This window comes from Bos grunniens, chromosome 2 (assembly GCF_055505025.1).
Source record: "Bos grunniens cultivar Pamir isolate PY7600 chromosome 2, Bosgru_T2T1.0, whole genome shotgun sequence".
NCBI lineage: Eukaryota > Metazoa > Chordata > Mammalia > Artiodactyla > Bovidae > Bos > Bos grunniens.
The window spans coordinates 12,040,513-12,058,278 of NC_141166.1; the positions used below are offsets into that span (position 1 = coordinate 12,040,513).

General features: G+C 40.0%; 1 protein-coding gene across 30 annotated transcripts in view; it reads left to right on the forward strand.

Annotated features, from left to right (window-relative positions):
• Window positions 1–17,766, forward strand: part of PHACTR4 (phosphatase and actin regulator 4) — a 113,428-nt gene that overhangs the window by 50,747 nt on the left and 44,915 nt on the right. Inside the window, exon 1 of one of the 30 annotated variants that reach the window (XM_086331291.1) lies at window positions 11,661–11,986. The exons of the other annotated variants lie outside the window; for them this stretch is intronic. Within the exon in view, the coding sequence (XP_086187417.1) occupies window positions 11,941–11,986 (46 nt within the window). The 5' untranslated portion in view covers window positions 11,661–11,940. Of the gene's footprint in view, window positions 1–11,660; window positions 11,987–17,766 lie in introns of those variants that run through there. 30 annotated transcript variants of the gene reach the window in all.

Genomic DNA, 17,766 nt, shown 5'->3' on the forward strand with positions numbered 1-17,766 from the left:
TTTATAATTTATTCCCTCTCTCTTAGCCCGTCCTATTTCCTTTCCCGGAATAATTTTTTTAATAGCAGTTATCACCATCTAACACACTAGAAAGAAGGCGTAGATTTTTCCCTCTTTATATCTAGTGCAGTGTTTCCAACACCTAAAACAATACCTAATACTTTAGAGATACTCAGGAAATATTTGTGGGATGAATAAATGAGGATTGTGGCTTCCCAATAATAATACCCCAATTCATTAAGCACTTATTTTGCATTCTATGGCAAGCATTGAGTTGGGTTAGCTATATTAAGTGCACCATGGCCACTGTTCTCTGTAATAAAACATTTCTTGGGACCATTATTTGAAACAGAACACTGAATTAGTTAAGTCATTAGTTTGACTCTGCCATAGAATTTCAGAACTCGAAGGAAACTTGGCAATAATTTGATCCAAATACCTGATGTCACATAGTGGTTAAAGTTTCATGAATGTCATTTTTATCCTCTTCTCATTTCCCTTTTTCCCTCATCCACACAACCTGTGAATCTTTTTGCTCAATTATTTTTTTTCACATCCGCTCATTTCCATTCAGCTAATTCTCATTTTCATATAGGCTTACCTTTCCCGCTGACTCTACTGTGCTGTGAAGACCTACCTAGTCCCTTAACCTAGGCAGAGAGAAACCCTTTGTCTTTCTTAACTGAAACTTTCCTGTTCACTATAATTGTTATGACCAGCTCCTCAAATCTAGAAACAGCTCCTGACCACTAGGGCACCCTTAAGTACTTACTGTCTTTGAAAAAAAAAAGCTTTAAGAGAAAACAAAAGGAATTTCAATAGCTCCCATTCCCTAGCCTGAGGTCTTTTGTTCCATGGATCTGAAAGCAGTCCTGCTGGCATAATTCAATTTCTTTCTCCCATAAACACAGTCCAACATATTGTAGGCTTGTAAGCATTACATTTCTTCGTGTCATGTATATAGCCTTGGTGATGTAGCAGCCCGTCAGAACCTCTCCCATTTTTTAAGAAACTGTGATGCTTAAATGTAAACATTGTGGTGTCATTTAAATATGTAAAGAATCTTAAGTGGGGCAAGAAGAAGCCAAATACATTAAGCACCTTCAATCATCAGACTATAATTTAGAGATTTCTCTTATTTAATCCTCACAAAAACTCTGCATAATTATCTCTGTATCATATGTTAAGTAACTTGTTCAGAGTCTCTCGGAGAAGGCAATGGCACCCTACTCCAGTACTCTTGCCTGAAAAATCCCATGGATGGAGGAGCCTGGTAGGCTGCAGTTCATGGGGTCGCTAAGAGTTGGACACGACTGAGCGACTTCACTTTAACTTTTCACTTTCATGCATTGGAGAAGGAAATGGCAAGCCACTCCAGTGTTCTTGCCTGGAGAATCCCAGGGATGGGGGAGCCTGGTGGGCTGCTGTCTACGGGGTCACACAGAGTCGGACACGACTGAAATGACTTAGCAGCAGCAGCAGTCAGAGTCTCTTAATCAGTAAATGGAAAAGCTGAAATTTTCCACAGTTACATATATATAATTCCGAAACCTCGCTTTTCTCTCTGGTAAGCCATGCAGCCTTCTGGAAGCGGGGCAGGCAAGGGACAACAGTTGCCGTATTTGATGTAGAACAGGTGGCAGGGGTGTTCATTTTTTGCCTCCAATGAGTGAGCCACAGAAAGAAAGCGGTGTTACTGGAGTCAGGGATGGCAGTCCCAGTGGCTCCCCCTTAAGTTTAGCCTATGTCTTTCAGCCTGTTCTTCCAGTTAGTTCACTTGAAGAAGACGTGCTTTCTGCATGAGCCTAGCAGTTGTGATTATATGAGGATCTATGTAAACATTTACCTGACACGTTTGTCTTCTTTGAAAGTTGTTACCACTTGCAAAGCAGTAAATTCTCAAAAACCATCCTAAGATGCCATTTTTTTTTCCCCATGAAATTGAGAGTTTCACGACAATTCTCAAGATTGTTTAGAATGATGGATTAGTGTATGGTCTTTATATTTATTCCATCCCTTCATCTGTGATACTTTTCACCTTAACTGCCTTTTGTTACTATGGGGTTGGCCAAAAAGTTCCTTTGGTTTTAAGGTAAAACTAAAAAACACATTTCTCATTTTCACCAAGAACTTTATTGAACAACAGGTTCACCATTTTGTTCCACTGCCTTCTAGTATTTTTCAAGCAACCTTATAATTCCATCTTCTCAAAACTTTTTGTCTTTCTGAGCAAAGGACTTTACCAGGTGCCTTTTACAGTCTTCCAGGGAACTGAAATTATTTTCCATTTAGAGAATTTTGTAAAGACCAGTATAAATGGACGTCCGAAGGTGCAATGTCTAGATAAATCAGAACTTGCAGCTAAGCTGTAAGTTTTTGGCTAGTTATCAAATAAACATGGTCTTGCGTTATTCTGATGGAAGACTATGAGTTTTCTGTTGATTTAATTCCAGATGCTTTTCATCGAGTGCTACTTTCATTTGATCTAATTGGGAGCAGCATTTGTCGTAGTTAATCGTTTGGTCTTCTGGAAGGAGCTCATGATAGAGGACTCCCTGTCAATCTCGTATACGCAGCATCACCTTTGGAAAAAGACCAGCCTTCAGTGTGGTTGATGGTGGTTCATTTCACTTGCCCCACGATCTCTTCCATTCTACATTATTGTGCAGTATTCACTTTTCATCACCCCTCCTCATTTGCTTTAAAAAGGGAACATTTTCATTACGTTTAAGTGGATAATCACCTGCCAAAATACAATCAAGAAGGTTTTTTTTGTTTGTTTAACTTCTATGGAACCCAAATGTCAAATTGATTGACATAATCAAGCTGGAGCAAATGACTTTTCAATGCTTGATTTGGATATTTTGAGTATGTCAGGTATCCTTCACCTGGTATAGCATTAATTGTTCTCAAGTCACATCTCAGTTTGATTGCTGACTACTTCAACTCGTCTACCTGACCTTGGAGCATCGTCCAAGGAGAAATCTCCAGCACAAAACTTCCCAAACCACTTTTGACACAGTCAGTCAGTCACAGCACTTTCTACATACACTGCACAAATCTATTTTTGCATTTCAGTTGCATTTTTACCTTTCTTGAAATAATAAAGCATAATATGTTAAAATATTGTTTTTTATTCCATCTTTAATATTAAAATGGCTACACAAAAATTCACCAATTCTGATTTTTTTTAATGCATACTGATTTAACAGCTGTCACAGTGCAAGCCAACAAAATTGTTTCGAATGAAGTTAAAGATAATTGAGTGCTACTTAGAGCCATCTTCGGAGAAGGCAATGGCACCCTACTCCTGTACTCTTGCCTGGAAAATCCCATGGATGGAGGAGCCTGGTGGGCTGCAGTCCATGGGGTCGCTAAGAGTCGGACACGACTGAGCAACTTCACTTTCACTTTTCACTTTCATGCATTGGAGAAGGAAATGGCAGTCCACTCCAGTGTTCTTGCCTGAAGAATCCCAGGGACGGGGGAGCCTGGTGGGCTGCTGTCTCTGGGGTCGCACAGAGTTGGACACGACTGAAGCGACTTAGCAGCAGCAGCAGAGCCATCTTATGGAAAAGAACTAATGAACTTTTTGTTCAACTTATAGGTGCTGTGAGCAAAGCTTAAAGTTGAGGAATGCTGTTTCTTCCATTGTACTGAAGATTAATAAATACTTTTTGCATGTCCACTGTGCACTAAGTTGTGCCAGGCATTGAGGGTTTCAGTGTAAATACATCATGGTTCCTGCTCAGTGGAGAAGTCTGAAGACCATTGCAATTTGTTTTTTGTGGTAGTTGTTGTTCAGTGGCTAAGTTGTTTCTCAGTCTTTGCAGCCTCATGGACTGCAGCATGCCAGGCTTCCCTGTCCTTCACTACCTCCTGGAATTTGCTCAAACTGTGTCCATTGAGTTGGTGAAACCATCCAGCCATCTCATCCTCTGTCAGCCCCTTTTCCTCCTGCCCTCAGTCTTTCCCAGCATCAGGATCTTTTCCAGTGAGTCAGCTCCTCAGGTCAGGTGGCCAAAGTATTGGAGCTTTAGCTTCAGCATCAGTCCTTCCAATGAATATTCAGGGTTAATTTCCTTTCGGATTGACTGGTTTGATCTCCTTGCTATCCAAGGGACTCTCAAGAGTCCTCTTCAGCACCACACTTAGAAAGCATCAATTCTTTGGCAGTCAGCCTTCTTTGTGGTCTCACTCTCATATCCATACATGACTACTGGAACAACCGTAGCTTTGACTATACAGACCTTTGTTGGCAAATTTAGGGTGATGTATCTGGCATGATGTCGTAGTTGGCTCTTTACTCTTCCAGTGTTTTCTCTTGCTGCCTTGATATTTTTCTCGCCTCTGTTATTTCTTCTATGACTGACTCAGATTTTAGAAGTCATTTAATTCACAATATTTTCTCTGATCACTGAGGAGAAAGTAGACACCTCTGCACCCACTAGTGTGTGTTTGTGTAGCACCTAGGTGCTTATCGTGCTCTATTCTAGATCCTATTTCTTTGAACTGTAAGCACCTTAAGGACAAAAAACTATTGTTTTTAGTTCCAACACATTGCTGGGCACATAATCAGTGATCAGTAAATCTTTGTTTGAATTCTGCTTGAATAACTAAGAAAAGGCTTGTAATAGTGGAGGCAGCATTTGAACCAATTCTTAAAGGATGAGTGGGAGTTCCCTAGGTGGATAAGGAAAAGAAATTCCAAACCAAGGGAGAGGTTTATACAAATAGATGAGATAATGAAGCATTTACAAGGGCTTTATAATTTCCACTTGGAATTTGAGATATAGATTATCAAAGGATGTTATCTCCTGTTCAGACTGATGTTTGAAGCTGAAATTCCAATACTTTGGCCACCTGATGTGAAGAGCTGACTCATTTGAAAAGACCCTAATGCTGGGAAAGATTGAAGGCGAGAGGAGAAGGGGACGACAGAGGATGAGGTGGTTGGATGACATCACTGACTCAATGGACGTGGGTTTGGGTAAACTCCTGGAGCTGGTGATGGACTGGGAGGCCTGGCATGCTGCAGTCCATGGGGTCTCGAAGAGTTGGACAGAAGTGAGCAACTGAACTGAACTGATCTCCTGTTCAGAGCCAGCCAGAGTAGATAGAATTAGGTGGTGGAATAAAGAATAAAAAGCTGCTCCCTCCCTCAATTATATATCCAGAAGTTGAAAATTAGTCTTTCATTTGAATATGTGTCTGTTTGAGCTGTTAATTTCTCTCTGTGAACCTTTCCCAGAGGAAAGTGATTTTCTTCCCAACCTCTCACTAAAGTTCCTTCTTGAGACATCTCAAACTTAAGAAAGTTGTATGCTGAATTAAGCTGAGGGAAATGTGATTGAAATAGTGAAGAGCTCACTCTCCTAGGTAATCCAATTTATACTGATACTTCGGCATAAAAGTACATTTATATGGAAGCATTACACTTTTTTGATCTTGTAAACTGTTGAAAATATAAAGCATGTTGTCATGTTATTGTCTGATGTGCTGGCCAACAGGAATCGAACCTGTTATAAACATCACTAAAGGTTTTGAGTGCTCACCCTTGTTTGCTTAGAAACAGTTCTTCAATAAAGTGAGACTGGTTAGAGGGCTTCAGTTTCTCTTTAAATCTAAGCTGTGGGGTTTCCCAGGTGGCTCAGTGGTAAACAATCTGCCTGACAATGCAGGAGACACAGGTTCTATTTCTGGGTCAGAAAGATCCCCTGGAGGAGGAAATGGCAGCCCACTCCAGTATTCTTGCCTGGGAAATCTCATGGGCAGAGGAACTGAGGGCGCCAGTCCATGGGGTTGCAGAGCTGACACGACTGAGTGACAGCGCACACACACTCAAATCTAAACTGTAGCTTAGATTACTTTGCGTATTAAGCTTCATAAGGCCTCTTTTGCTCTTTCCCTGAATAAAACTGGAAGAGATTCACAAATTTAAATCAATGACTTGCCCCATTCCTTGAGGCAATAATCTGTGGAAGAAAAGTATTCTAAAAGAAAGTATCTTATTAAATAAGTAAGTGTCAGTTGCTCAGTCGTACCCAACTCTTTGCGACCCCATGGACTGCAGCCCACCAGGCTTCTCTGTCCATGAGATTTTCCATGCAAGGATACTGGAGTGGGTTGCTATTTCCTTCTCCAGAGGATCTTCCCAGTCCAGGGATCGAACTGGGGTCTCCTGCACTGCAGGCAGATTCTTTACCAAGTGAACTACAAGAGAAGCTTATTAGGTGACTCTTAAGAGAGAGTTGTCTACTTCTTACAAAGTTGAAGTGAGAGTTGCCTTTGCATTTCTAAAATGTACCGCATGGAAAGCTAGAATGAACTCAAGGCCTTATTGTTAAGTTTTAAAGCCATCAGGGGGCCAATATCTTCCCCTCTCCCCACTTGTCTACTTTTGTTGTTACAGAGTAAATATTGAAGACTCTCTAGCTCTCTAGGGATTAAGACTTTGCTTTCCAATGCAGGGGGTACAGGTTTGATCCCTGGTCAGGGAGCTGGGATCCCACATGCCTCACCACCACAAAACCAAAGCATAAAATCAATATTGTAACAAATTCAATAAAGACTTTAAAAATGGTCCACATCAAAAAAAAAAATCTTGAATATTGATTGTTAGAATGAAACTGAGACATGCTGGTTAGGGAACATTTGTTGGTTTGGTACCTCAGTTCATTCAGTACAGTCGCTCAGTTGTGTCCGACTCTTTGCAACACCACAGACTGCAGCGCGCCAGGCTTCCCTGTGCATCACCGACTCCTGGAGCTTGCTCAAACTCATGTCCATTGAGTCAGTGATGCCATCCAACCATCTCATCCTCTGTCATCCCCTTCTCCTCCTGCCCTCAATCTTTCCCAGCATCAGGGTCTTTTCCAGTAAGTCAGTTCTTCCTGTCAGGTGGCCAGAGTACTGGAGTTTCAGCTTTAGCATCAGTCCTGCCAGTGAATATTCAGGGTTGATTTCCTTTAGGATGGACTGGTTTGATTTCCTTGCTGTCCAAGGGACTCTCAAGAGTCTTCTCCAGCACCATAGTTCAAAAACATCAATTCTTTGGTGCTCAGCTTTCTTTATGGTCCCACTCTCATATCCATACATGACTACTGGAAAAACCATACCATAGCTTTAACTAGACAGACCTTTGTCGGCAAAGTAATGTCTCTGCTTTTTAATATGCTGTCTAGGTTTTTCATAGCTTTTCTCCCAAGGAGCAAGCGTCTTTTACTTTCATGGCTGCAGTCACCATCCACAGTGATTTTGGAGATCAAGATAATAAAGTCTATCACTGCTTCCATTGTTTCCCCATCTATTTGCCATGAAGAGATGGGAACAGATGCCATCATCTTTGCTTTTTGAATGTTGAGTTTTAAGCCAACTTTTTCACTCTCCACTTTCACTTTCATCAAGAGGCTTCTTAGTTCCTCTTCACTTTCTGCCTTAAGGGTGGTGTCATCTGCATATCTGAGGTTATTGATATTTCTCCCGGCAGTCTTGATTCCAGCTTGTGCCATATCCAGCCTGGCATTTTGCATGATGAACTCTGCATATAAGTTAAACAAGCAGGGTGACAATATACAGCTTTGACGTACTCGTTTCCCAGTCTGGTTTGGTACATAGGTGACACCATTAGAATTTCTGAGAGATTTGTGATTGTTGTAAAGTATGGATTTCCTTGGGAAATGATTCTGTCTTTAGGAAATAAATATATCCTTAGCCATTTTTACAAGAACCAAAGTGAGTCCTGGAGTTAGAATCAGGAGACTTGGGTTTTAGTGCTGTCTCTGAGCAAAGCATTTAACCTCTTGAACCTTCAGTCTTTCTTTTATAAAGAGTAGGAGATTGAGCCGGATGATCACTAAGATTCTTTATTTAATCCTATGTTTATTGTGCATGCATGCTCAGTCACTCAGTCATGTCTGACTCTTGGCGACCTCATGGACTGTAGCCCTCCAATCTCCTCTGTCCATGGGGTTATCCTGGCAAGAATACTGGAGTGGGTTGCCATTTCCTCCTCCAGGAGATCTTCCCAATCCAGGAATCGAATCCGAGTCTCCTGAAGCTCTGGCACTGGCAGGCAGATTCTTGATATCTGAGCCACCTTGGAGGCCTTGGATTTATTTCTGGTTTCAAATACCCAAGATTAGTAGTGAGCCAAGTCAAGCTGGGCATTTAAAATTGGCAGATGGTAAACAGTAGCCATATGAGATAAGGATCCTTAAATCTATCTGTTCTACTCTTTTTAAAAAAAATTATTTTTGGCTATGCTGGGGTTTTGTTGCTGCATACAGGCTTTCTCTAGTTGAGGTGGGCGAGGGCTACTCTTCCTGAGGTGTGTGGGCTCCTCACTGCGGTGGCTTCTCTTACGGAGCCCTAGAGTGCAAGCTCAGTGTTTGCAGCCTGCAGGCTTTGTTGCTCTGTGGCATGTGAGATCTCCCCTGACCCAGGGATTGAACCCATGTCCCCTGCATTGCCAGGCAGATTCTTGATCACTGGACCATGTAGAAACTCCCTGTCTGTTCTATTCTTATACGGTTCTGTCAGCACGAACTAGATTCTGTAGTACAGTTTCTGGGCTCTGTGTATGTGTGTGTGTGTTTAATGTGCCTGTTTTGAACTAATTCATGGTAGTCCACACGTCTGGGCTGTTCCATCTGCTTAATGTTTCTGTGCACCATCCCTGATTGTGTTCAGACTTCCTCCTTGGCCTGCTTCTTCCAGTTTGCTCTCTGGATTCATGGTACAGAAATGTCATCCTCTTCCGTTTCTGACTAACCTTTTGGTAATGGCTGGGTTTTCTGGCCTAAGCTCTCCTTTTTTGACTTGTTTTTTCACTATAACAACAATGATGAGTATTGCTTGCATTTATTGAGATTTTTCCATGAGCCAGACACGTTATGAAGTGCTTTATTTCTGTTCGTGTCATTTAATGCTTACTACTGCCTTGTACTGCTAAGTATTGTTATGCGCACTTTACAGATTAGGTAACAGATGAGGCCCAGGGAGATGAAGCCACTTGCCTAGTGTTCACACCTTGTAATAGAGCTGGAATTAAAATGGTAGTCTGCCTCCAAAGCTCATCTTCTTAAACTATATGCTGTGTTTTCTTCATGATGATGGTAACTGTGATATGTAGGTGCTGGGGATGTTTTTCCCACCTCTGCTTCCGCATTTTCCAGGAGTCAGAGGTGCTATTGCACATGTGTGTTTTCAGGCTAATAAATGTAAGGGCCCGCTTTGAAGGTATTTGACATTGTTAAGTTGGAGCATTCTTTCAATGTAAAATTTCAATGTATTTTTCCTTTTATTCTTTCCAATTTTCATGGTCAATATCATATTTTTTTTACTACTATTACTAACAAATAATTTTTGTCCAAGTGTACACATTTTTTTCTTACTGATGCCTTAGCATTGTCATTTTCTTATTCCTTGGTGGTGGTTTAGTCACTGAGTTGTGTCCAACTCTTGCAACCCCAGGGACTGTAGTCTGCCAGACTCTGTTCATGGGATTCTCCAGGCAAGAATACTGGAATGGGTTGTCATATCCTTCTCCAGGAGATCTTCTCTAACCCAGGAATCAAACCCAGGTCTCCTGCATTGCAGGCAGATTCTTTTACCGATTGAGCTACAAGGGCAGCCTCTTATTCCTTACCTTTGCTATTTAATCAAAAGCAGATAATAGAGGGGGTTTCTTGAAGGTCCAGTGGTTAAGACACCACATTTCCACTACAAGGGGCATAGGTTCAATCCCTGGTCGGGGGACTAAGATTCTCATGCTGGGAAGCATGGCCACAAATTCAAAAAAAAAAAAGGCAAACAGATAATAGAGATAAGATAATGGGAAAAGAAGAGCAGTGCTAATGAAAGGCAAAGGGAAAAATCCAGATACTAGAAATCTTCCTGGAATCTGAGTTTGCAGAACAAAGATTTAAGCTAAAAGCTCAGTTTCAGGGGTAGCTGTTTTTTGTTAAAGGAATATTAGGGCTTTGACAAACACAGGATTTGACCTCACTAGCTTTAGTATTCTTATCTGATAATAATATATTCTTCACAATTCCTGTTTAGTTGTGGTGATAATTAAAGGATATAGACAGTGTAAAGCTCCTTAATATAGTGCTCAAAATTACTCAGTTCAGTTCAGTTCAGTTGCTCAGTCGTGTCCAACTCTTCACGACCCCATGAATCGCAGCACGCCAGGCCTCCCTGTCCATCACTAACTCCCAGAGTTTACTCAAACTCATGTCCATCAAGTCAGTGATGCCATCCAGCCATCTCATCCTCTGTCGTCCCCTTCTCCTCCTGCCCCCAATCCCTCCCAGCATCAGAGTCTTTTCTAATGAGTCAACTCTTCGCATGAGGTGGCCAAAGTACTGGAGTTTCAGCTTCAGCATCAGTCCTTCCAATGAACACCTAGGAGTGATCTTTAGAATGGATTGGTTGGATCTCCTTGTACTCCAAGGGACTCTCAAGAGTCTTCTCCAATACCACAGTTCAAAAGCATCAATTCTTCGGCTCTCAGCTTTCTTCACAGTCCAACTCTCACATCCATACATGACCACTGGAAAAACCATAGCCTTGACTAGACGGACCTTTGTTGGCAAAGTAATGTCTCTGCTTTTGAGTATGCTATCTAGGTTGATCATAACTTCCCTTCCAAGGAGTAAGCATCTTTTAATTTCATGGCTGTGATCATCATCTGCAGTGATTTTGGAGCCCAGAAAAATAAAGTCTGACACTGTTTCCACTATTTCCCCATCTAGTTCCCATGAAGTGAGGGGACCAGATGCCATGATCTTAGTTTTATGAATGTTGAGCTTTAAGCCAACTTTTTCACTCTCCTCTTTTCACTATCAAGAGGCTTTTCAGTACCTCTTCACTTTCTGATCTGCATATCTGAGGTTATTGATATTTCTCCCAGCAATCTTGATTTCTCAAGATTATTGTTGAATTTAAACAGAAAGAAAAGTACTACAAGTTGTTGTTGTTCAGTTGCTAAGTCATGTCTGACTCTTTTGCGACCCCATGAACTTTAAGCCCTCCAGGCTCCTCTCTCCATGGGATTTCCCAGGCAAGAATACTGCAGTGAGTTGCCTTCTCCAAGAGATCTTCTCAACCCAGAGATCAAACCCACATCTTCTGCATTGACAGGTGGATTCTTCACCATTGAGTCAGTAGGGAAACCTGAAGTATTATGTAATATCTTACAAATGTTTATTTCAATTTTACTATTTTAGTGAGCCAGATTTTCAGATATATTTCTTTTTATTTTTAGAAAAAAATCTATTTAGTTCTAAAATATTGTTTCTAATGTTATTAATTCCCAGTACACAAATCTCATTCTTCTCTGAGTATGCTCTCACAGGTAGGAACTACAGTTTTAGGGCAAGCAGGGAAGAGTCAGAATGGTCTGATTTTGAGGCAAGCCTGTGTCTAGAACATACCTTGGAATGGACTCCTGCTCCCATCAGCCTGCTTATGCATAACCCTGATGTTTTTTGTGTGATTAAATTAAAATTAAATTGAAGTCTTTGGTAGTCTCGCTTCATGACTGGGAGTCTGGAAAGTTGTAACCCAGCTCAGTGTCAGGAAAAGTAGGTGTGGACTTTCAGGGCTATGCCTCTCAGCAACTAGAATGTGGTTGGCAGTCTCCTCCCCTTCCTGCCCTGGAGCTCTTCACAGTGTGCACTCTGGAATGACAGGCATTCCTGTGTGAAGAGAGCCAGCGTGAAGATTATTTGTGAGAACCACCAGTGCCTGGTCCGGGCGGGATACAGGGAAACAGAAACTCCGGCAGATTAACTGACCTGGTGCCATGTCCTGATGTCTGGCGGTGACACTGAGAGAGGAGTGCACGACGCCTCCTTATGTGGATTTATCATTTAAGAAAAGTTTGCTTTGGTTCGTGACAATTTGCTGTTGTGAGACACTTCAGACAACATAATCATGGGGCAAGCTGACATCTCCAGACCGGTAAATCCAGATGGAGTTGGTGAGTAATAGAAGGCAATAAAACAAAATCTTGACAGAGGCAAGGCAGATTTACAGGTGAAGTTGAATATTTTATAGGAATTTGAATATGAGGATTTTGATGTTTTTAACTTGAGGATATTTAATCACTTTGTGAAGAATAAATGAAGAAAATATAAGTTCATTTTTCATTCAGTTATATTAATTTACAACTCATAGTTTTGTTTTACTTGATCCTTTTGGACTTTTAAGATAATATTGCTAGGAAACCATCTGTTAATTTCTTAGCCTTGCGGAAAATAAGTGCTACAAGAACTCGTGGTTGTTAAGAAGTCAGTGGTGTTTTACTGCTGTTTTACAGGACTTGAACTGTTGATATATACATGCGGTATAGAACTAGAATTGTTGACTTCTATAAACAGGACATGTTTTGTTTTGGTTTGATTTGTTTTTTTGGCCATGGCATGAGGGATCTTAGTTCCCGAACCAGTTCCACTGTGCCCTTTACAGTGAAAGCACAGAATCCTAACCACTGGACTGCCGGGGAATTCCCAACAGGACCATTTTTAAGATTTAAGTTAAAGTTTTAGGCTCAGTTGTACATTTTCCAAATAAGCTTTCCAAGCTTCTTCCATTGTGCTGGTGTTTCCGTTTCTCATAAGGCAACGCTTGGTATAAATATTTTTGAAGTCAGTGCTATGCATTTGAAGTGTTATTGTCTCAGAAATAGCTGGAGACCAGGCTGATCATTGTAAGAGTAGCCAGAGTTTCAAAGAATATAAGTGAAATGGAGGTTCACTGTCACTGAGACTCGTTTTCCTAACATTGTGCGGTTTTGTCGAAGATGAAGATGGAAAGGTGGAAAAGATAGATGTAAGTGGATATTCATTAAAGGGTTGTTAAATATAAACAGAGTGGGGAAAAACCTGTGAATCATTTCTTGACATTATACTTTTTAAAAAAGGTTTATACCTTCTTATACCTTCTCTTTGATTTATGAAGCACCACAAAATATGTTCAGTCCCAGGCTACTTTTTTTTTTCCCCAGAAATAAAAAATGTTAGTGACTTTAAAGAAAGCCATGAAGTGTGGAAACACAGGTAACACTCTCAAATATGTCTTGTGGTTTAATGTAATTTCATTTCTAGAGGTGTATTTTCCCCTGAGAACTTGCCAGATGAAATTCCTACAAAGTAATTTTCATGTTTTATTGAAACTTGGGCACATCAATTGCAAAGTAAGTGATTCAGCCACATATTTTTAGAACTGAAATCAGAACTTGACTGACTTTACTTTGATCACCAGGGCTGAGTCCATATCAATTCAGTAGCTCACTTTTTTTTCTTAATGAAATATTTTATAGGTAGAAAAGGGTATAGAGGAAAATATAAAAGACCCTCTGGGGCTTCTACTTATCTTAAGAGATGAAATTAAAAATGGAGATATTTCCCCCCATCCCCTCTCTCTATTCCCACGTTCCCTTATGATAACATTTTGCTTCTTTGTTCCCAGAGGTAACCACTCTCCAGAATTTAGTCAATTCCCTTTTGGGCCATTAAATTTTCCTGTGGTTTCTACTACAAAGATAGTTCTTTGTTAATAAGTCAGGATGTAAATCATGCTAGGCATTTATCTGAGAGATGGAAATGAAAGGTCTTTGAAAAGCAAGATGGGTAAGCAGGTACAACTTACTAATGAGTGGTGATATTTATGCAGAATGCTAATTTAACATCTAATACTAGACAAAAAATTTCATCTCAGTAGATAAAATTCATAATCTTTTCTGCCTATAAAAAAAGTAGGACTCATCATTCATCAGTTTTTCTGCCTACCAACAACCCTAATAAAAGATTTCTGAAGTAGGGATTTCCCTGGTGGCCTAGTGGCTACTATTCTGGGTTTTCACTGCTATGATCTGGGTTTAATCCCTGGTTCTTGAACTGAGATCCTACAAGATGCACAGTGCAGCCGGAAAAAAAAAAAAAAAAAAGACCTATGAAGAAGAAATAGAGATCACTCGGGTACCTAACTAAGGCTTTTATATTCTGAGTATAATTTTTGGATTTTATTTCCTATTATCTATGTAATTCAAAGGTAACGATAAGCTATTTTCATGGACAGACTTCATTTTATCATTTATAATTCAGGATGTGTTTTATTTGAGCAAATCAGGACCAGGTCTTGAAGGCTCAACATTGATGACTTTGAGGACTATACCATTACTATAAAGTCTTTTACCAAATATAATAGTTTCTTCATGAAATTTTAAAGGCATTTCAATGGGTAGGTGTCTGGTAAGAATATTTTACCAGATTCTTTGGAAAGATAAATGTAGAAAGTAAATTAAGAGCTAAATCGTTTGTTCAAAGTTCTCGGCCTGTAATACAGTAGTTAGTTTTAAGCTTCAAACTTGATGGTACTGGGTTTGGCAAGCCAAATGATGCAAAAATAAATAAATGAATGTATTGATTTCTTATTTTCAAGGCACTGTGAATGTGGCAGACTCTATGGGTATAATTCCTGTCTGTGCCTTTAAGAAGTTTTCTTTCTAGTCAAGACTTTATAATATTGGGCTTCCCTGGTGGCTCACTGGTAAAGAATCTGCCTGCCAATGCAGGAAACACAGCTTCAATCCCTGATCCAGGAAGACCCCACATTCTGCGGAGCAACTAAGCCCATGCACCACAACTGCTGACCCTGTGCTCTAGAGCCCAGGAGCTGCAATTTCTGAAGCCTGAGCGTCTAGAGCCCCCATGCTCCACAACAAGAAAAGCCACCACAATGAGCAGCCCAAGTACCTCAAGTACCACAGCTAGAGGAGCCCCTGCTTGCTGCAGCGAGAGAAAAGCCTGCACAGCAACAAAGACCCAGCACAGCCATAAACAAACAAACAAGTAAATTTTGAAAGAATGTAAAATATTCAAAGTAAAATTTTTACATATTTTAAAATTTGTATAAGACATATTCCATTTTTTAAGGTTGTTAGCCGCCCATGGCTTATAATGGAAGTATCGAGGTGTTAACCAAGAAGAGTCTGCTTTCAAATAAATAACTTTGCAGGAGAACTCACATACAAATTTATGAGATGTTGTGTAAAAACAAGTATTTTTACTGTAGGTTCTCTCTAACAACAGGTGAGCCAATAGAGAATTTGAATGCAGAGTAAGAATTTACGCTGTGATGTCCATTCAAGGAAATAAACAGTGTTCCTCAGCAGTTCATATTAAAATGAAATATATCTATAGGAGAGGTCTGTAGGTTTACTGAGATAGGGACTTCCCTGGCAGTCCAGTGGTTAAGAGTCCATGCTCCCACTGCAGGGGGTGTGGATTCAATCACTGGTTAAGGAACTAAGATCCTGTAAGCCATGCTCTGTGGCCAAAAATAAAAATTACTGAGGTAAAACTTTCAAATAATACTCTAATTCTCAATCAATGTAAAAGCTGTTTCTGTGTTCACTGGAATCCTTTACTATGTTATCATATGAAAACAAACAGCTAATTATCACATGTCCCTAAATTAGGCAGAAAGAATTTTAATAAATTCTACCCAGCCATTTAGTCTAGAACTGTCCTTCTCTTTCTGCCTTTCCATTCCCCCTGTCTAGCTCTTTTTTTTTTTTGGCCCCATCATGTACCTTTCACTCACTAATTGCCCTCTCCCCACTGCCACTTTTCCTTTGTATAAGGATATGCTGCATCAAAAGATATTGTATTGTCATATTTTCTCTTCATTCCTTTTCCATCATCATTTGATTCATTTTGCTCTGAAATTTGTTGTTGTGGGTTCTTAGACATGAAAATAGTGGTTTGGGAAGGGTGCTTTAGAAATAATATGTTATTTGGAGGCAAGATCAGTAAGGGGATTGGTGGATGGACAAATTTTAATATAGTTATATAACAATATTAACATAGAAATGAATAATAGATGGACTAATTAAAAATAAACTTCTTCATGAGACTTGAAAGAACACTTGGCACTACTTGGTCATCAGAATTATCAGACGTCTCTCATACCTATCTAGACCTAAAAATAAATGCTTCTGAGAAAGAAGGAACAGGATTACTTTCTTCATGTGATGCAAGAATCAGGAGAAAGTGTAGGGGTCTGTCATGAACTCCTTAAAGGATTTTCCGTTGTTATTGAATGTAGAATACCAATCAAAAATTATTTTCTGAATAGCCCATTGTCACAATAATGTATTACTTCTTTCTACTTGCTGGTTAATTTTGAGATGTTTAAGGTTTTTTTCCCTGAGAGAATATATTATCTCGCACCTCACTATAAAAACTTGCAACTTGCAACTTTTATCAAAAAATTATAAACATCCAATTTGCCAGAGTAAAGCACCATAATTTCTTGGTGCAATTATGGTCAAAGAACTGTTTTCCTAGAGTTGGAATCTCAGACCTAATTTACCTGCAGGTACAGAGAAAGATACAGAAGAGAGCTGTCTTCATGAGTGCTTTCCCAGTTCTATTTCCCAAAGGTCAGAACTATGCAGTATTTCCAAGGGAAGTTATGGGCCTGTTGCAGACAAAGCCTGCTTTGTTCATTAGTGGCAGGTTTTGCTTTCTGTAATTTTGTTGCAGTTTTCTAAAACAGTTTTTTAAATCCAATAATAATCCTCTTTTCGAAGGCAAAAGCAACTACAATAGTGTAAGTACCATAAATTAGTGTTCTCCATTTACAGAGTTCTAATGCTGTTAAAATGCTTGTATAAAAGCAAGATCTGTTTCAAGTTAGATGGGCATAAAAGGAAATTAAACAGAATCATGAGATTATAAAAGTAATTGATCACTATATATATAAATCAGATCATTATGCTGTATTCCTTGAACTTAAAAAGATAATTGGTGCCTCTTGATAATGGAATGTGTGTATCTTATTGCACAAAGCTATGTATTTTTAAGTTTTGGACAATAACTGATTATTAAAAGCTTTGTGGGTAAAAGGAGAATTTTATACACTTTAAATTCTATACATTTTTAAAAACTCAATCAGATCAGATCAGATCAGTCGCTCAGTTGTGTCCGACTCTTTGCAACCCCATGAATCGCAGCACGCCAGGCCTCCCTGTCCATCACCAACTCCCGGAGTTCACTCCAACTCTAGTCCATCGAGTCAATGATGCCATCCAGCCATCTCATCCTCTGTCGTCTCCTTCTCCTCCTGCCCCCAATCCCTCCCAGCATCAGAGTCTTTTCCAATGAGTCAACTCTTCACATGAGGTGGCCAAAGTACTGGAGTTTCAGCTTTAGCATAATTCCTTCCAAAGAAATCCCAGCAAATTTGGAAAACTCAGCAGTGGCCACAGGACTGGAAAAGGTCAGTTTTCATTCCAATCCCAAAGAAAGGCAATGCCAAAGAATGCTCAAACTACCGCACAATTGCACTCATCTCACACGCTAGTAAAGTAATGCTTAAAATTCTCCAAGCCAGGCTTCAGCAATACGTGAACCGTGAACTTCCTGATGTTCAGGCTGGTTTTAGAAAAGGCAGAGGAACCAGAGATCAAATTGCCAACATCCACTGGATCATGGAAAAAGCAAGAGAGTTCCAGAAAAACATCTATTTCTGCTTTATTGACTATGCCAAAGCCTTTGACTGTGTGGATCACAATAAACTGTGGACAATTCTGAAAGAGATGGGAATACCAGACCACCTGACCTGCCTCTTGAGAAATTTGTATGCAGGTCAGGAAGCAACAGTTAGAACTGGACATGGAACAACAGACTGGTTCCAAATAGGAAAAGGAGTACGTCAAGGCTGTATATTGTCACCCTGTTTATTTAACTTATA